This window comes from Atractosteus spatula, chromosome 3, assembly GCF_055471065.1.
Source record: "Atractosteus spatula isolate fAtrSpa1 chromosome 3, fAtrSpa1.hap1, whole genome shotgun sequence".
NCBI lineage: Eukaryota > Metazoa > Chordata > Actinopteri > Semionotiformes > Lepisosteidae > Atractosteus > Atractosteus spatula.
The window spans coordinates 53604457-53625138 of record NC_142708.1 but is presented as its reverse complement, the minus strand read 5'-3'; the positions used below and the strand labels follow the sequence as shown (position 1 = coordinate 53625138).

The 20682-nt window shown below is 37.1% G+C and overlaps 1 protein-coding gene across 2 annotated transcripts in view; it reads left to right on the top strand.

The window, feature by feature from the left end:
• LOC148837928 (lipoxygenase homology domain-containing protein 1-like) overlaps window positions 1-20682 on the top strand; it is an 81184-nt gene that overhangs the window by 29220 nt on the left and 31282 nt on the right. For both annotated transcript variants that reach the window (XM_088911274.1, XM_088911275.1), the window contains 19 exons: window positions 153-337; window positions 1975-2073; window positions 2784-2932; window positions 5612-5735; window positions 6348-6598; window positions 7293-7428; window positions 7932-8092; window positions 8234-8320; window positions 9499-9634; window positions 10583-10737; window positions 11239-11399; window positions 11619-11695; window positions 11968-12164; window positions 13325-13517; window positions 13669-13829; window positions 14757-15066; window positions 15829-15980; window positions 16926-17059; window positions 19989-20137. In XM_088911274.1, the coding sequence (XP_088767400.1) occupies window positions 153-337; window positions 1975-2073; window positions 2784-2932; window positions 5612-5735; window positions 6348-6598; window positions 7293-7428; window positions 7932-8092; window positions 8234-8320; window positions 9499-9634; window positions 10583-10737; window positions 11239-11399; window positions 11619-11695; window positions 11968-12164; window positions 13325-13517; window positions 13669-13829; window positions 14757-15066; window positions 15829-15980; window positions 16926-17059; window positions 19989-20137 (3017 nt within the window). The remainder of the gene's footprint in view (window positions 1-152; window positions 338-1974; window positions 2074-2783; window positions 2933-5611; window positions 5736-6347; window positions 6599-7292; window positions 7429-7931; window positions 8093-8233; window positions 8321-9498; window positions 9635-10582; window positions 10738-11238; window positions 11400-11618; window positions 11696-11967; window positions 12165-13324; window positions 13518-13668; window positions 13830-14756; window positions 15067-15828; window positions 15981-16925; window positions 17060-19988; window positions 20138-20682) is intronic.

The following is a 20682-nucleotide window of genomic DNA, read 5'->3' as shown; positions in this document are numbered from 1 at the left end:
TGAAAATGACAGGTCATATTTATTTATATCAACGTCTAGGCAATTATATTTTTGTCCAAGTTAAATGTACATACTGTATTTATTGACCTTATGAACTCCTCTTGCACACATTGCCTGAGAGGCAGTAATGAAAATTGACCTGTCTCTGGCAGGATTGAGCATGACAACACTGGAATGAACGCTAGCTGGTTCCTGGACAGGGTGGTGGTCACCGATATGAACAGACCCCACCTGCGCTTTTATTTTGCCTGCAACAACTGGCTCAGCAGAGAGGAGGGAGATGGGCTTTTTGTACGAGATCTGTTGGGCAGCCTGAACCCTATGGATGTACCAAAACGTAGGTTTATTCTTTGTTCTGTTGTGCAAATCCTTTACATTTAAGAGACAAATTGTATTGCAATTGTGTAATGTATGGTGTGTTACTCAAGCTGACTCAAGGTGACTTATTAGCATGCATGTTATTTTTTTATTTTTTATTTATGGATATAGCATTAACAGTATCAATGGCCAAAGGTAAAATCGGGTTCACACAATATCTTCTTACATAATAATAAAATCTCTCCAAGTCTAACAACTATCTTAACTTGATTTGAATTAATTTATGTGAATTAATTAAAGCAACGTATCTTATTGACTGACCATTTAAAAAATGGAGATTCTAGCATATGCTGCCAAATTAGCCATCCACAGGGATACCATACAACATATCAAAAACCAATCAGTCCTGCAGCTGTGCACTGCAATTGTAATGATCACAGAAATAATTCAATATGTCCAGTTCCAATCTGTACAGCCAAAATCTTTTTTTCTGCTTGTAATCATCACTATTGGATAATTGTTCATAATATGTATGTAGAGGCTAAATATGGCCTGCTTTAATCCACTCATAGTTTTCAAAATTGTTGTAGCTTTACTTGCACCAGTATACCTGGGGAAACAGAATTGACAAGTAAGTTCTGATGGCTGAATTTTCAATACACAGATCTGCCTCCAAATCAAAAGTAAATATTGGTTACATTAATCTTTTTAATTACAAAACATGCCTTTCAATTAAAACGGGCAGACTGATTTTAAAGTGCAGTACCTTTACTTTATTCAAGTTCTAAATACTTTTTACTTCACCATAAGTCTAACACTTGTATCAGCACTGATCATGTTGTCACAGACACCCTGAACAAATACTGATGACAAATGTCACTTGTATCATAGCAACAATAGCACACAACAATAGTACACAAGATTCTCAGTGACAAAAGAGCAGTCACTCATGGTAGTGTTAACTTACGTCTTAACAATTAATTACAAGATAAGTGTATCATCTTTCAGGAGTGAAAGACCTTTCATACTTTTATTCTGTTATTCTAATGTTTTTCTTAACGTACTGCAATTTAAAACATTGCTTTGAGAATTTGAATTTAACTGGCAAATGCAGAGCAAATTAAGAAATAATTTAACAACAGCTGTTCAAAATGTTGTGTATTTCATAATGATTGGGTGCAGTGGAGCTTGTACACTAATACATGTAGGTTAGTATTTCTTAAAGAGCCAGAACAGGTGAGATTCAAGTTGTAATGATTCATGGACTATTTTGCTTGTACTGTGCAATTTTTTTTTTTGGTCAATTGAAAAAATGGTGTATTTTTAGTTATATGTAATGTACATATTCTGAACTTTTGGAGCAAGAAGCCGTTTGATGATTTAGGCACATGGTATTGTTTTTTCATTAGATAGCTAAAGATAATTTAAAAATCGGTAGCTACAGACTCCCAGCAGTTTACTACACAAAACAAAGGCACTGTCAATTTTCCAAGACAGAACAAAGGAGAAATTACGCTTTTAGAATCACATTTATGTCTATGTTATTTATATTAACAATTGTTATATTGCCTTTATCACTACAATTCAACATACAATGTCACCATCATTACTTATTCAGTTAAAGTGATATAGAATTTCTCTTTTGAAATTTCACAGTTAACAAATATATTGTCAGCGTATTCACTGCAGATGTGAAGGGCAGTGGAACTGATGCAGATGTCTTCATTAATATTTTTGGGGGGAATGGAGATACAGGTAACCATTTATTACTAATTTAATTTCTTTTAAAGCATTGAAAAAGTTGTTTACATCAATGAACAGTTAAGCATTAGTTTGTTATACGAGATGGATAATGAATCCTGAATTCATCCAATTTGTGTCTCAAAACCTGTCAGAAAAGACTTTACAACTGTAATGTTATAGTTTTTAGTTATTGTGTTGAACAAGCATAGTTAGTTCTGCTCTACTTCTACACTTTTTCTGGTGTGTGGAAGAGAGAGACAGACAAAATACTATATGAAGTGGTGGGGAGGATGAAAGAAAACTTGAGAATAGGTAGGGAGTATGAAAAGGGGGGCAAAGTGATCTGTATTTGAACGTCACGTTCCATTGGAAATGTGGAATGCATCAATCTGTAAATATATGGCGAGATAAGTAACCTGTGTATTGTTTTGAATCATCCGAAAACAGAAGTCTTAAAAAAGCCATATGTTGTTTAGCTGTGAATTAAGCATGTGAACTAGGGACTTATTTAGTGAAAATAAGAAAGGTTACAAGCAAAACAAGGCCGTCTAGCCCACTTAATCTGATTGAATTAACTGAGTATAAAATAAATGCAAGTAACAGGTATTGTATTTTGTTATCTTGGCCTCTAACTCTGTATTTTGTTATCTTGAAGTATACTGTATACTGGGAATCCAGTGATATATTGTATGCACATTAATAATTTTGTTGTCAATGTCAAGGTGAAAGAAGGCTTGACAATGACAAAGACAACTTTGAAAGGGGAAGTGAGGATAAATTCACCATCGAAGCCCCTAATCTGGGTCGTCTGAGGAAGATTACCATTGGCCACAACAACAAAGGCTCCTCTGCTGGCTGGTGTCTTGATAAGGTATGACGTTTTCTAATTGGCATAACAATATCAGTTAAGTGCTACCTTATGTTATTTTGTTTTGTTTAGTATTAATGGATTATCTTTTCAAAATTAACCACTGTTCTTCTCCTCCTCATCATCACACTCATCATTATCATCACCTTCTCCTTCTTGATATTCTTTGCATTCTTATTATAATGTCTGATTTTGATCATGTATCAGGTGCCTTTTAGGCTAGTTTGATAGTGCAACAGAATCCTTCATTTCTTGTATAGCTTTCAATTTATTTGAGCTTATTTGGAAAATCTGGTACTGATATTGTTTTATGCTGTTCCATTTTATCATCGCTCATACTGTAGGTAGGTGTACCTAAGTAAGTGCTGTGATACAACTAAGCAAGCAATACAGAATAAATGTATTGGATATTCTCTATGTCTCTGGGATCTAAAGAACTTGTAGTTGAGGACGGTACAGTTGCTTTTAAGGGTGGCCAATGCTTTACCTGAGGTCTGAATTTGGAATTCATTTTGCTGACATGCCCTGGGATATTTGGAAACTTCAAAAACTGTAAGCACCCACTAACCGCACTGTCATTTTGGAAGATATGATGAACTGGATGGGATTGCACAGTCCTGGTCAATGTATGAGTGCGTCTTTTCCAGTGCAATATCCTCAGACATGAAGAGATGTCAGAATGCACCATGTTATGCCACTCTCTGCTTACTGTTTATGTAATACTGTACAGTATGTATGTCATACTTGTAGGATGACTAAAGTCTGGTTTGTTTCGTACCTATTCATTTCATACAGTCTTTTATCACAAAGCATGAGAAGGTTACAAATGAGAGGAAGTCATTTAACGTGTTTGGGTGATACTAGCTTATTGATAGAAGAATCTGCTGTTTCTTGAATTTTCCTTGGGAATTTGAAAGTTGTCAAACCATTGAAACCTTTACCATGGCCTTTTTCAAGAAATAGCTAAATGAGATCCTTGGATCAATAAGCCACTTACTATGAAATCAGGCTGGATGAGACAAATGGTGTCTAGTTTGTAACTATTTTTATGTTCTTAGCAACAGTATAATATTTCATCCTCATGTCCACCCAGTCAGGGACTCAGTTTTCCTCTAGCCTATTCTTGCTCTTTAACTCTTGGTATCTTATGACCTTGTTCCTTATTAATGAAGCTCACATGAATTAAGCATTAAGCCATGACAAGTGGAGAATTAATGTGTGAAAATCTCCCTGAAGGAGTTGTGTGAGTTGATTATCACAACCTAATCCACTGCCAGAGTTGTCTTAATGCTTTTGTACATTTTTGTACATATCAATGTGCTTAAATGCTGCTGAAAAAATAGTTCTTTGAAATAAAAGCATAGGATGATCTTGATGAGGATAATGCTACTTTGTGATTTATTGACTATTATTTTGGTGGTAGAGAGGAATTGGTAGTCTTCAAAATGACTCATTTCAAAATCTTCATCTTCATTTTTAAACAAATCTTCCAACAGGCCTTTGCTTACCACCTTAGCACTCTGTCATAAATGTTAATAAATGTAAGTGAAACTAAATAGTAGGAATGCTTCACCTGTGTGGTGAGTGTTCTGGTGCACTATGGCTGCCGTCGCATCATCCAGGTGGATGCTGCACATTGGTGGTGAAGGAGGGGAGTCCCCATTACCTGTAAAGCGGTTTGAGTGTAGTATCCAGAAAAGTGCTATATAAGGAATTATTATTATTGATTCTTATTTGGTGTGTATTTGGAGTAGGTAAAATAATTTTACCTCTTTTTTCAGAGAGGGGCTTTTCATTTGTCTTTCCAATTTAATCTATACAACAGAAGGCCATTAAAGACAGGCACTGTGCACATACAGTACTACTTGTTCATACACAGAAGACATCTGTGGTATTTTTTGGATCAAGGTGTTTCTAGGGACTGTTATGGCTTCAGAGTTTTGATATCTCTCTGTTATGAACATGTTATAATATGAACTGGGACCTCTGAGGATTTTGGAGATTACTTGATACTTACAGTACTTGATATTTAAACAGTCAACAAAATGGAATACCCTGGAATACTACTGTATATAATTCCAGAGTACAGTATCAAACAGAGGTTAGAAATCAAATTGGTACCAGATGACGGATAAAAAGTATGGCCACAATAATAGTTAATTAGAAAATTGCCAGCAGGTTTCAAGGTTTCAAGGATTCCCAGCAGGTCTGTTGTAACTTATTCATTACTTTGTTGTAACTTATTCATTACTTTATTGCCAAAACAGTTGTTTTGTAGTTGATAGTAAGGGATGCATGTTGAGAAGAGAACACAAAGGTAGCACAGTGACCAGAATCGGTTATACAGAATGCTTCTTTTACTGCATAGCAATTGTATTGTCCTTAGTTTTCAAGATAATGATAGCTTAAGTTTTCAATTCTGGATGAGAGCCTCAAATTAATTATCTACTAGCAACCAATTGGGTTAGATATGCCTCTCATTTGGAACCTTACATTCTTATGTTCTTAAAATTGTTAAAGAGACAAAAGCAGGTCCAAATTGATTAAACCCTATCATGGTAGTTTGAAATCAGGTGGTGCAGGGATTCACAAGATAATGATAGTTTGATTGAAGACTTTCTTCATGTCTTGGAATTTAATATTTTTAGATCTAACAGTTCCTCAATGTATCTTTTTCTTCAGGTGATAGTGGATGACCTGGGAAATAAGGCAGTGTATGAGTTCCCAGTGAACCGCTGGTTTGCAATAGATGAGGATGATGGGAAAATCCAAAGAGACATTTTAGTGGGAGGCACACAACCCACAGGTATAAATGACACCTCTCTTAATTTGTCCTGCATTGAGATATACAAATTTTAAAAAAACAAAACAAAATAATGACTACCTTTGTTGAGTCCTGTAATACAGTGTATTTTAAGAATTAGGAGTAAATGAAATTGAAACTGTTTTAAGTTATACATGGACTCCTTATCAAAGACATTGCCAGCCTTAACATGAACTTGTTGAGTTAAAATACTAAGAAACTAACAAAAAATACTAAGAATGTGCTTGTCTAGGTAGCTGTAGATTCTTGGGAGACCCAACATAAATAGTTGTAATGGAAAATACTGCATGTTCAACTAGATTGGATATTAAGTATCAAACGGAAAATGAAACTAATATGTTTAATCTTGTCATCAGATTAAGAAGAAAAACATTAGGTGTATCTGTGTACAGTATGTACTGTACAGAGGATTTTTACTAGTTGGGGAACTTACTTTTTTAAGGAGCTGTATAACAAATCAAGTTATATTTTAGTAATCTATGTTCTATTAAATGAAAAAGATTCTGCGGCCTTGAATCAGGGCTAGAGTGTTGCACTGATATGAACGCTCTCACAGAAATGAATCTGACTGTGCTTGGTAACTGGATCCTGTAGGTATTGTCTACAATGTCTCTGTGGTGACTGGGAATGTCAGAGGTGCTGGCACAAACTCCAAGGTTCATATTATCCTACATGGCTCCAAGGGACTGAAGAACAGTGGCAAGATATTCCTGGAGGGTGGCCAGTTTGAACGGGGGCTCACAGACATTTTCAACGTTGAGATCGCTGCTCTCCTCAGTCCACTCAGCAGGGTCACCATTGGCCATGACAACTGTGGGGTCAGCGCAGGGTGGTACTGCGAAAAGGTGGGAGATGACAGATTATTTGTTTATTTTATTTCCTTTTTTTCCCCTAATATTCAGGTTCATGTGCACAGTGCTAACTTGGTTCTCTATGAACATCTCTAGTCTTAACACTTTAGAGTGCCATCTGTCTTTAACATAATTGGAAATGGATTATTTTCAATAATTGTCATTTTTTTTAAAGGAATCAGTAAAGGCAGAAACAGATTTTTTATACTAATATTTTTGTACCTTGTATTTTCATTAAGTTAGGAGGATTTTGTTGTTTTCTTAACTGTATCAGCCAATGAAAATATACAATTATACCACATATGCCAACAGCAATTGCTTCTAAGAAAAATTGTAATTCATTCCAGGCAGAATTTAATATCTACTATGTGTTTAAACATATTCACTAACAAAACAGCTTAACTCCTTTAATATATAGACCCGTTTTAACATGAACTGCTCTATGCAGGATACTCTATGTATAGGAATTCTATTTTTCAAGAAATAAAATTCTGGAACTAGAGTCTTTTCTATTGTGCAGCAAGAGAAAATATTCCAATCAGATTGAAAAGCTGAATATTGTTTGTTCATCAGAACAGCATTCTGGAAAGTTTCTGAGATGCCTGTAACAATTGCTTGCAATTGTTACTTAACTGCTTACTTGTCTGAAACCACAAGTCATTTTCCTGTATGCCATATGATGTTACAGGTGGTGGTATACTGTCCCTTTACTGGTGTCGAGCAGACATTTCCTTGCAGCAAATGGCTGGATGAAGAAGAGGGAGATGGGCTGATTGAGAGGGAGCTTTATGAAATGGTGTCACTTCGTCAAAAGAGGCAGAAAAGTATGTCTGTTTCTATGGCTTTCAAACAGAGACATGAAGAGGGATCTTACTGTACTTGTCAAGAGTTAACCAGCCAATTTTTCATCATACAGTAAATACTACCAAATTCGAGAAGTCTTAGGAGGAGCACTGATTATTTATTGTATGACAAGGAACACTTGTGATGTAATATAATAAATATAAGTAATGATTCCTATTCTCCTGTATAAGACATCAGAATGCAGAGGAAAGTAAGGTTGACTTTTTTGCCTTACACATTCATGTGATATTTTTTTAAATAAGAACTAGAAACAGATTATATTCTGAAAATATGAAGTTTTATTTTGCCATCGTGGGTGCATTTCAAGCCTTTTAATTTTAAAAGCATTAGATTGCATCACTGGCTTTCCAAAGTGCAGTTAAATCCTAAGATGTTCTGGAACCTAGATAATAAAGTGAATCTCTCTTAGAGCAGTGATCCCTCCTCTGATAGAATATCTCGTTCTTTTCTTCGACCGGTGAAGAACACCCTTGGTCCCTGTGGATCTGGACAAGTGATCTGAAAGGTGCAGGAACAGATGCCAACGTCTTCCTGCAGATATACGGAGAAAAGGGGAAGTCCGATGAAATGAGACTAGACAATAATTCAGACAACTTTGAAGCTGGACAAGTAGATAAATTTATGGTAAGTTCAGTAACACATTTAGATTTTTAATGAGGAAATCCCTTCCATAACATGTTTTATTTATATTTTCTAGGGATTAGAGTATGTATCCTCTTTAATGGTTACTGAACTGTCAAATTACTGTCTTTTTTAATCTTGCAGATTGAGCTACCTGATTTAGGAACTTTGTTTAAAATTAGAATTTGGCACGAGAAACGACACCCATTTGCTGGCTGGCATCTGAGCAAGGTAGGAAAAAAATATTGTGCCATGTATTTTAAGCATTGCGAGCAACACAATGTGAAAATCTGTTTATGTGAGAAAAAATGTTAAATCATCAATTTCGCTACTTTTCAATATTACAACACACTATTAAGTTTTATTGTTGAAATGCGTTGATCCTGTATAACAAAGAAGAAATTACTTTCTTAAGATGTTACATTTAACTTCACTTTCTAAGATTTTGAAGTATAATTTTTTTTCTCATTATGCTTCTTAAAATTAAGATCAATTTACATTACCTTTAATTTTTAACTCAAATATACAGAATATAATTGAAAATATTAAATGGATCCATAACATTAGAGCAAAACATTTCTTGTAGGTGTTGTCTTGGTTTAATTAGGTTATTACAATGGACTGGTTGACATGGTGGCTCAGTGGTTATTAATGACTGTCTTACTGTGCTGGGGCCCTGAGTTCAATTCCTGGTTTTGGAGGAATTTTCCTACTTCCCCTTAAAAGACAGTCAGGGTCCATCTCGGAAGTTAAAAGAAGTATTTATTTCACATGCATGGGAGTGAAACACAAGGAGATGCTCGGTGTATTTTTCTCAAAGCGATTAAACCAGAACACTCCTTAAATATTTTCTGTTATCTTCAGTACCACGCTTCCCTGTCTATTCAGATTGGCAGCATTCCAGGATCACACTCATCTTCCTCTTCCCTATTTGCCCAAGAGCACTTTTTTAATACAATTGGTATCGGTTAGTTTACTGTTTTGTTACACTCATTCCTGTATAACACAGTATAGAATAACATAATAGCCCTTGTGTCCAACATTCTTCCATTCCAGTTCACAGTAGTCTTATACTGTATGTCCACCTTATGAAAGACTGCATACTGTAAAAAGTTCACAAAGATCTTCTGAACACTGGGGTGCTGTCTCCGTGGAATTTTCATGTTTTCACTGTGTTCCCATGTGCCCTGTGATGGACTGACATCCTCTCCAGGGTGTGTCATGCCTTGTGCATGTTGCTCAGTGGTTTAGGCTCCCCCGCAACCATGTACTGCATAAGGAACTTAGAAAATAGATGGATGCAGTGGGTGTTTCACCCTTTGATAGTGTTCATGTGAAGGAGGACTGATAGTCATATAGTGCACATCAGTGCAAATTGCAATGAAGCCAATTATTGTGTTTTCATAAAGGTCACATTAATGAAGACGTTGACAAAGGAGAAGTACACATTTAACTGTGGCCGCTGGCTGGACGTCAATGAAGACGACAATGAGATAATCAGAGAGCTGCCTGCTCAGGGTGAAATCGTCAAAGATCCTCTTTCAAGTAAGAGAACAAAAATATATATTATATCTTTGAATTTTGGTATTCATTCAGTCATAGAAGGGTTTAGACATTGGACATACTCTATAGTGAGAAAGTGAAGTCTACCAGCAACAGAATTTTTCAAAGCTGGAATTGACATTGAAGATTGACATTGGATTATTTAATCAACGTATCACAGTACTTTTCTTCCAAAATCACCCTGTTATGAGGTGAAAATTTATTTTGTGATGTGGACCAGAGGATCCAAATCCTGGGCCTGGAGGATATACTGTAACATACCTACTGGTTTGTGTTCCAGTTAAGGTCTCAGTTGCACAATTGGTAGTAGAATTCATCTGAATTTGCATTTCATAATTCAAATTAAATTCCAAAGTAGAAAATAGAACTTGCAAATATTCCATTCAAGAAACTTGTTAGCTCTAATAAGGCTTTGATTAGACAATTAAGCTTGGATGGAATGAAAAACAGCCTGTCTGTAGTCATTCAGAACTGGAAATCCCTGGTGTAGATTACAATTGTATTTGTACAAAACATCAAGTAACTTATTTGAATATTCCTGCATAATGGATTCATAACTCCTTCATAACAAAACATTATAATCATAGTCATGATGCTGATTCATAATGATTTAGTCACATGTGCAACTGACATAACGTGTGCAAAAAAGTCATCACATTTGTTTTAGCATCATGTCTACAATCCAAACTCTAAAACTGCTACAATGAATGCCATGACCTTTTCTTTGTGAAAGAATAAAAAACAAACATTTAACAGCAAAACCACCCTCATCTTAGGCATATTTAGAGATATTGTTTAGATTGGATAAATACCACATATTAGGGCCTCCTGAGTTAAAATACAGCATAACTTACACCTGACATTTTAAACAATGTCTTCATGGGGATTACTGTAAGTCCTTTTATTGAACAGACCATGTCTTGTTTCTAGTTGTTAAGTACAGAATCACAATCTGCACGGGGAATGTCAGCGGGAGTGGCACTGACGCCAGTGTCTTCCTATGCCTATTGGGGGAACTTGGAGACACTGGAGAACGGGTGTTGTACACCAGCAAGAACAACGTCAATAAGTTTGAGAAGGGAAATGTGAGTATGAGAACTCTGATTTCAACTTGTGGCAAAGTCATTTTAAGATGCTTTTGCAAAGCTGTTTTCTTACAAGTGAAATTTCCTGCTTCACTGTGAGTCTCGCGCTTCAGGTTGTTCACTTGGTATGAGCAGATGTGGAATCTACTCAGAATCCAGAAAACATCAGTGGTAGGCTGGTCTCTGAAGGGACTGCACTAGAAACTGACCTGGTGCCAGAGGCTAAAGGGCCTTTAATAAATGTAAATAGACTCACTGGGTGTTAATTATTTGATTAACAGAACTAAGACAATTCTGTCATTTTGCCATTCTGTTATTTTAGGAAATCATGATCTACTTTATAAGGAATCCCCAGGTTAGAGACGTTCTCTCCAGGTTAGTGATGCATTTTTAGAGTAGTGACATAGGTCCCCATTCTCATCCCTCACCCCATCTCTAACCCTGAAGTGGACTGGGTGTTTGATATGTCCTCTTGTTTGACATTCTGGGTGTCCTTCACAGGCAGACGAGTTTCTGATAGAGGCAGTGTCCTTGAAGCGTGTGAGGAGGGTGAGGATTGGCCATGATGGCAGAGGAGGAGGCTGTGGCTGGTTCCTGGACAAAGTGGTGGTGAGGGAGGAGGGGAAACCAGAGACAGAGGCCACTGAATTTCCCTGCTACAGGCAAGACAAAATAAACACTAATTAAAAGTTAATACTGTGGAATCTCCACAATAGCAAACACATAGTTTAGATTTTGTTTTGGTACTGCATGCAATTAATAAAAATTTCAGTCCTTAGGGTTTTTTCTGAAATGTAAAATATTGTTAAAATGTGTCACATAAGGTGTCCTGTTCTTCATCTGAAGGAACAATGCACTAAATGCACCATTTGATTTTTCAGGTGGCTCGACAGGAATGAAGACGATGGTCAGATAGTGCGTGAGTTAGTACCATCTGGAGATGCAAAGATGCTTCACAGTGAGTCACCATGACCTTATTTTTCAATGAACAGTCAGGAAAGGTTGTTTAATGATGCACCACAGTTTTGATGCTGAGAAATTTGATAATACATTTTCAGAAAGGCTGTCATTTCTTAACCACACCTACTGTACCTGGGGAACTGTTAGTTGTTTCACACACATAATGATAGGATTTGTTTTCTGAAGACTGTTATTCTTCTGGAGATACACACTAATAATCACCATGCAGTAAGCAAGTCATTTACTTTGCTTTGGTTTTACTATTTTCAGACATCAGTTACCACATTGCTGTGAAGACAGGCAATATCAGTGGTGCCAGCTCAGACTCAAAGGTCTACGTCAAGCTGTATGGTGAGAAGGGAGATACAAGCAAAATGGTCCTGGAGGTTTCCGACAACAACCTACAAAATTATTTCGAAACTGGACGAGTCGATGTTTTCACTATTGAGACCTTTGATATTGGAAGAGTAAGGCATTTTTGTTTTTTAATTCATAATAGAACATGCATTTTTATACATCAATCAGTAATTCCTAAATTCATAAGAATTTCTATATTTAGACAACATTTCAATGACAATATGATGACTTACAGATGGCATGGTGGCATCATAATTAGCATTGCTGCCTTGCAGCTGTGTGGGCCTGGGTTCAGTTCTGGACCTGGTGTGTTATCTGCTTGGAGTTTGTAAGTTCTCCCTGTGTTTATGTGGGTTGCCTCTTGGTGGGGTGCTCTGGTTTTCTTCTCGCTGATAATTGACAGCTGAGAAAACTGGCCGGTTTGTGTTACACCCAGTACCCCTAGAGGGCGCTCTACTTTTCTCCTGTTCCTAGTTCCCTGTGATTATTCATGTCTTTCTGGTGTGTCTTGTTGTGTAGCCTATTTACTTCCTGCTTCTACTCTGCTACTCACTCAGCATCGAGGTTTAGGTGTCCTGAAACCCGCCTAGCACCAGGTCACTCCTGTCCATGGCCTGAGGGCTTAGGTTTCAATACGGCATTTCCTGAACAGCTGAACCCGGGCTAACCCCCGTCTCACCGCTACACATAGGGTCTATTTTCGCTCTCCTGCCATTCCACGGTTCGTCCTTTCTGACATCCATGACAGTTTGTGTGTGCAATGTGATGGACTGGCATCCCATTCTGGTTATATCCTGCCTTGCGCCCATGGCTTGCTCTGGCTCCCCTGCCATCCTGAATTGGATGAAGTGGTTAAAAATGGATGGAAGGATGGATAACTGGATAAATGACTTGCACATAAAATAGAATTCAAAATGGATATCACCAATGTGCTCATTTGTTTATTTTGCTGATGATTTTATTGAAACTGATTTGCAACAATAGGTGGCAGCTCCAGGTTACAGTACAAAACAATCCAAAATGCAGCAATTCATGGTAAATAACCTAAAGGATTAACATCCAGTCCATTTCAATAAAATCCAATCTTAAAAACACATCTTTTAGTGGGGTACTCAATAATTTAATCTCATTTGTTGTCAGAAAATACTTTTTTAACTTCACTTTTAGTATGATACATTCGCCCCAGCAGTATTAACCTTTAAACCTTTTAAGAAAATAACTTGGCTTGACCATTACCTCAGCAGTTAAATAATTCTTTATCTGTTAACAGATCAACCGACTCCTCATCGGACACAACAATGAAGGTCTGCGAGCTGGCTGGTTCCTGGACAGTGTTCAGATCAAGGTGCCAGCCCATGGCAAGCAGTACATGTTCCCCAGTCACCGCTGGCTCTGCAAGGATGAGGCAGATGGGAAAGTGGAGATAGAGATCTACCCCAGCGAGATCATGGACATTGAAAAATGTACAGAAGAACCTTTTAACTCATGTTTACATTTTAACTCCTTATGTTAAAGAAGTAAAAAACAATACTTGAGATGCGATATGGAAATGTCTAAGCTTTTCTATTTTGTCTTACCAAATAACACCCTTGCATTTCTGTTTTTGTTCTGTAGTGATTAATTATGAAATAAAGGTGCTCACTGGTGACAAATTTGCTGCTGGCACTAATGCCAACGTCTTCATCCAGATGTATGGGGACAGTGGAAAGACCGAGCTGATCTACCTCAAAAGTAGATCTAATAACTTTGAAAGGGGCACAACTGAGATATTTAAGGTGCTTGTGGTCCTTAAGTTTCCTTCTTACAATACATCCTTGCACTCATTTTTATTTTCTTGTAAAATGTTTCCTTTTGTTATTTAAAAAGCCTCAGTCTAATTCTGGGTGTTAGCATGGTGGAATCAAAATATATTTTGAGGTCACATCTGTAGGACACTTTATAGTTGTTTTGTGTTACAACCCATTAATGGGAGGATTAATTGGAGGATTAAAAAATAACTAATTAAGACTAGCCTGTTCAAATGTATTACTTCACACATCAAGAACTAAAGAAAATTGAAACCAAAGGCTTTTTGCCATTCCACATTGCAGTTGCAGCATATTGGAGAAGTATGGTTACCCCAAGTCCAGAGTAAAAATAACTGTCTATTGCAATGTAAGATATAGTAAAGTAGAAAGGTGCATTGAATAGAAGCCTAACAACAAGGTCTGTTGTATTGTTCAGTCACTCTAAGACTTCAGAGTGCATCACAGCAATAAAACACGAGGAGTCTTGAAGTTTTAACTTTGGACACAGTAAGGAAAGTCTTGGCAACATAGTGGTTCTCTAAACCTGCTTGATGGAGAAAAATTTGCCAATTCTGAAATCAAATAGTTCATTACTGTTGTAGACCTTTTCTTTAGTGGTTTTAATAAAAGCTTTGTTAATTTAAAGACCCATTAGCCTATTACCCATAAACAGAAGAAGTAGTTTCACCTCACTAGTGTATGGACAACATAAATATTTACTGTAGTAGTAAATCTCTTAAGATTACTTCTGGTCCCAACATTTGAAGTTCATATTTTGGGATTTTATTTTAAAAGTGTCTTTAGTTGAAGTAGTGATGCTCATCTTTTCTTTGTTGTCTTTCTACTGAAATATGCAAGACAGAATTTTACATCCAATGAAAAAACACCTTTTGTAACTCTTTGTTTCTACTGTAGATTGAGGCTGGGGAGGTAGGAAAGATCTACAAAATCCGTATTGGCCACGATGGCACTGGCATTGGAGATGGTTGGTACCTGGAAACTGTTGTCATCAAGAGGCTCACCATGTCTACGGTGCCGAAGGAGGACAAAAAGGACAAAAAGAAGAAGAAAAAGAAGAAGGGGGAGGAAGAGGAAGAAGAGGAGGCTCTCCCAGAGGAAGTGGTGGAGACCTACACCTTCACCTGCCAGCGCTGGCTGGCCAGGAGTGAGGAGGATGGGCAACTTGTGGTGGAGCTGTTACCAGACGATGATGGAAACCTGGAAGGTAAATAGTCTCTCATCAATCATTGTGGGTGTTGAACTCCACTTCTACGAGAGATTTTTTTCTTTTGTTTTTTTTTGTATCCGCTGAACTCAGCTAAATTTTTTGCCCCATTTCCTAAAAAAGTAATTCTTAAACTTGTGAAACCTTCATGGATCGGACTGCAGGGTTGATATGCTTTTCCAAGGTATTTCGAAAATGAAACACAATGAAATCATACATGTAGTACAAAACACAACATGTTTGAAATGGAGAGTGCAAGCATCCTCACCACCTTCATTATATATCATTATTCATCTATTCATTTTCTCACCACTTTATCAATTTTCAGGTCACAGGAGACCTAGAAGCTCAGCAAGCAATGGGTACAAGGTGGGGTACAGCCATGACAGGATGCCAGTCTATCACAGGGAACACACAGACACACACAAAGACACACACACACTTCTACTAGGGCCAAGTTTCCCAGAAGCCAGTTAACCTACCAGTTTGTTTTTAGACTGTGGGAACCGGAGTACCCAGATGCAAAACATGCATGGGAAGAACAGACAAAATCCAAATTTAACCCATGGTCCCAGCACTGCAAGGCCGCACTGTGCCATCCATATCCTCATGTCTTCTTTCAAACATTTGATTACAAATCCACACATTCACAAGCTGAAGAAGAGAAAGTCTAGTACAAATTAGTTGTGTTCAAAACCAGACTGGACCGCAGTTTTTAAATTGATTGTGGCAGAACATGCAGGACTATTATCTTTTTAACAGAGAACACCTATGAAGTGCATGTCTTCACTGGGAACATGTGGGGCGCTGGGACAGATGCCAATGTTTACATTAATATTTATGGAGAAATGGGAGACACAGGAGAACGTCACCTGAAAAAGTCGAATAACCTCAATAAGTTTGAGAAAGGACAGGTAAGAATGGACTCCTCTTGTGGTTTACATTTCCCGCAAAGTATTGTAACACATGACAATAGCTGTGCCAAAGTGGTTTTTTATTTCCTGTGTCAGGCAAGTGGCTGGGCTTGCAAAAAAGAGAAGGAAGCCTGACAATGAGGTAGTTAATCTCCAGTGATTCTTAGGAATTCTATTTCTGCCTTGTGTACTGTTACTCATTGGTGTTCCCTGTACATTAATAATTGTTTTTTAAACCTTTTCTAAGCAGACCTAGATTTGTTGGGCCATACTGAATACTGTGGAAGCTTTATTTAGGTGATTTTACTTAAAAAGCTCTTTTTGGAGCTATGGAATCTTGCATGATGTAGAGATATGTATGTCTGTTGCTGCATTCACTTTTGTTGTATATATTTAAATACACCTGCGGGCACACCCCAGGAAAAGAAGACTTCCATTACATAGTAGTTTAACCCATTCCAGGCTTGGAGAAAAGAAGGTTCTTGTATGAATTGAATGGATTAAGTGAAAAAGTAATATATGCATTATTATGCCTAAGAAAAGTTTAGCAAAATAAATCTGGACTAATACATCCTGTTTTTACACAGTTAATCTCATTGACATCTCTGCATTTTATTTATGAACAAACATGATGTAAGATGAATGTGTAACGTAGTGTAAATGGCAGAGAAAAAATTTTCAAAACCTTTTTTAAAGATTGTTTTTGAACACTGTATTGCTTGCTGTTTAAATTGTTTTTTCAGCTCTATAGTACTTCAGTCCATTAATAGGAAGCTTTGCCTAGCTGCTTTAAATAAAGGATCACTAGTTCCAATTTCCTCTATCAATTTTCCCTGGTTCATATAGGCTTAGTGGAAATTAAAGCACAATTCTAAGCAAACCACTTGCAGGACACTGTGCGTACTTAAGCTGTGCTTGATGGCCACTCCTGTTTGTAACCCACAGGAGGATATATTTTCAATCAGTGCGATTGATATGGGGCCACTGAAGAAGCTGCGAATTCGCCACGACAATACGCAGGCTCATTCCGCCTGGTTTTTGGACCGAGTCGAAATCACAGACTGCAAGGATGACACAACGTGAGTACTGCAGGCCCACGTCTGAGAACTGCTATAGTTAAGGGAGATCTAACCATACCTTGATAAGAGACTGAAGAAGTGCTCAACAGTTTCAGTGTCATGTATCTGCAAAGCCTCAGGACAATTTTGTAGATAGGCAGGAAGATTTAATAACAGTAAAAGCAAATGTTTTGTGGGTGTATTTTAGGGGTTGCCAGAACCATCATAAAACGAATCATAGAACAACTTATTTTCTGGCGGCAGTCATCTTAAGATAGCTCACTGCCACCTTGGATCATGTCTCTGTCCATAGGTGAGAATGGTAATACCCTATAGAAGCTTTCCTTCCCCTAGTCAATTGGACTACAGGACAAATGTTCTTGAATTGTACCAAGGGAGGCTTCCAGTGCTGTAACTCAATGGTGGAGCCCTACAGTACATTAACAATCTTGGCGATGCAATAAAAATTAGTTTCTTGACTGTCTTCAACTTGATACTACTTTCTGAGTTTCCTGACAGTCAAATGGAAGCTCAAAGTTCTTGTGTACCTCCGACAAGATGACTGACATCATGTTTTTTCTGCTCCTGTTACACAATCAGCTTGGCTGAGAAAATCTCACATTTTTGAATGCTAATGGTTCAGTATTCACACGCTTCTTTCACCCCAATGAAATTGTTCCTGGTTTATGTATCTGACATGTATTTGAGATATTTTGTGGGGGAATGTGATCTGTCCCTTACTTTGGCTATAATGTTGCATCATGACACATAATCTTTACAGATACAGAGTGTGTAGACAAGTCAAAGGCTTCTAAGCATTTTCTGCTAATTAAGGTAAAATGTAATATTTTATACCTGGATTTTCAGCCTCAGTTATGACAGAGGACCAAGACTAAATTTGGGAAGATAACAAATTCATCAGTTTCTCAGTCACTGCCGATAGGTAGAATTCCTAGAAGAAATGTGTCTTTTCTGTCCAAGACCTGAATGAAGCAGTCTATCAAATGGCAGAGTTATCAAGGCTTGAGTTATTAAACTACTGTACATTTATGTGTCTACTACTCAGCTTGAAGAAGATGTCTCCCTCAGATGAGCACATCATTTGTTTGTTAAAAAGCACGTTTGGTCGACATATCAATCAGTCTTTTTTAGCCATTCAAGTAAAGACCTCATAGGTCGCACAATTTAACTGCTTCTGTTCGTAATATCAATTTCTGATTATTTCTTGATTGTGTCACTTACAGAAACTCTTTGTAGAGTAATGTTCTCTTTAGATACTGCAACCCACATTAGCTATGGAGAAGCAAGAACATGCATATGCAGAGATAAAAACAACAATTCAGCTTTTATATTTTTCATCATCACAGATCTCTTCAGATCAAAGAGTAGCACAGCAAATCTGTGACAGTTCAGAGAAGCTTGTCAGACATAATTCCCCTTGAAAATGCCATGAGGTTTCTACTGAGTGTCTCATAGCAACCCTTGAGCAGGCCTATTAGTCTTGCATGACTCTTATGGTACAGTTTGGCATTTGTATAGGAATGTTCTAGTGGATTCAGAAAATGCATAAAATACATTTTATTTATTTACAAAACACATGTTCTAATCTGACAAATGCATTTTTTGATAATAAGAATTGTAACAAATGTATTGTTTCTCCATTCTGTGAGCAACAGTTAAAGAGCTGTGAAACTATTAAACATGGCATATGAAATGCAAAAAACAATGCATATGAAATGCGATTGCTGTAAAAAGACGTTACATTGAGGTGAAAACACCTGGATTGCGTCGATGGTAATGCTCAGTCTTAGGGCGTCCTCTGGTGGCAAAAGGTGATAACTGCAGATCTTGCCATTGAAATGCAATATCTCTGAATTAGATAAAGTGTACATATTGGAGTTGGATTATTCAAGATGTAAAACCCAGGAAAGTCGTTTCTTAACTGTTTCAAAAGAGTAATAAACATACTTTGATTTAAACCTCCTGAATTGTTTATATGAACACTATTCTATTTGCATGTTCTATTACTTGGGGTATGAGTTGGATTAAACAGTTCACAATGACAGGGAGATTCACCTATGGGGTCCCTAATGTACTACCCTTCTTTAGCAGAATACAGTTTTGGTTAAGCGAAAATGTCCATCATAACCATTAAAACAAGTAGCCACCTTCTCAGTTTACCAGAAAAGAAAAGCTTTAATCTTCAGACTCTTTAATAATTGGTCTCAAAATAGTATGGATTTATTTATCTTTTGTTTGAAATGATTAAATTAATGTAAAGTATATCTTGTATATTAAATATAAAAAATATTAATAGTAATTCATTTTGAGAAACAAATTGAATCTAAGGTTTACAGATTGGTTTTGGTTTTGGAAGTAATAACATTTCATCACTTGGGAAATGATTTGAGTTAGAATTTCATTAAGTTATATACAGTCAGGAGCCCGCATGGAAATGATCCATACCTCCTGTGTCCTTCCTCAGCTCATGCATTAAAGAAGGCAAGACTGGCATGGACATTGCACATCAAACTGAGGGATTTTCCTCCTATAGCTTAGTTAAGCAATTCACAGATCACCCTGCATATATCATCACTCAGTTTCACGATTTCATACATGTGAGGTAGCAGAAAGTGCTAAATGGGATCGAAACTAACATTTTCACCAGAGGGATAATATGTTCCATTAATGTTCTGTTCACACAGTTTAAGTGTGTAACATAATTAATAATGACTGGTAAAAATACACATTGCTTTCAAAAACATTTCTATGTACTTCCCCTTGTGGAATTCTAAATTACCATCTGTAGTGAAAGAGACATTCACTTTGTGCTTGCTTTATGTGAATGCAATTTGAAAACAAAAGTCCGGTTTGGATGTACAGTAGTCTCATCTGACAGAAGACAGGTTTGAATGGTTTGATCCGACTGTTTGTATTGATTTTACCACAGATACTACTTTCCGTGTCAGCGTTGGCTGGCAATTGACGAAGATGATGGTCAAATAGCTCGTGAGCTGGTGCCAGTGGATGAAGCGTTTATGAAGAAGAATTCAGACAGCGATGAGCAGTCTCAGGCCACACTGGGACTGGAACAGAAAGGTAGGTCCTTAGTTAACATAGAGTAATGAAAGGAGCACAGCTAAAGAAGGCTCCCCAGGCCAAAAATAGAGGTTTTATTTATTTTCTTTACCTCTCAGCATGGAATGAACCTTTACCTGTTCCTTTGCAGAAAGGAAGGAAATTGCTTACATTTTGTTTACAAATGTTGCTGATCACTCAGTTAAGAAAACATATATACAGTAAGTACAAATGAGATTAAAACTCAAAACAGTTTACACATGACAGGAGGCCATTTGGCTTGTCTCGCTATTTTTTTTTTCTTACTGGTTAATAAAGCCAAGGATCTCATCCAATAGCTTCTTGAGAAAAGCCTGGGTATCACCTTCAAGAGCATGCCTGGGTAGCTTGTTCCGTACTCCCATAACCTTTTGGATGAAGAAGTGCTTTCTGTTCTTGGTTTTAATTCACTTCCACATAGGGTCCACCTGTGTTACAGTACATGTTTCACTTCAAAGTGTGCTGGTTTGATTTTGTCAATGCCTTTGAAGATGCTGAATACTAGCATAAGGACCCCTCCTAATATT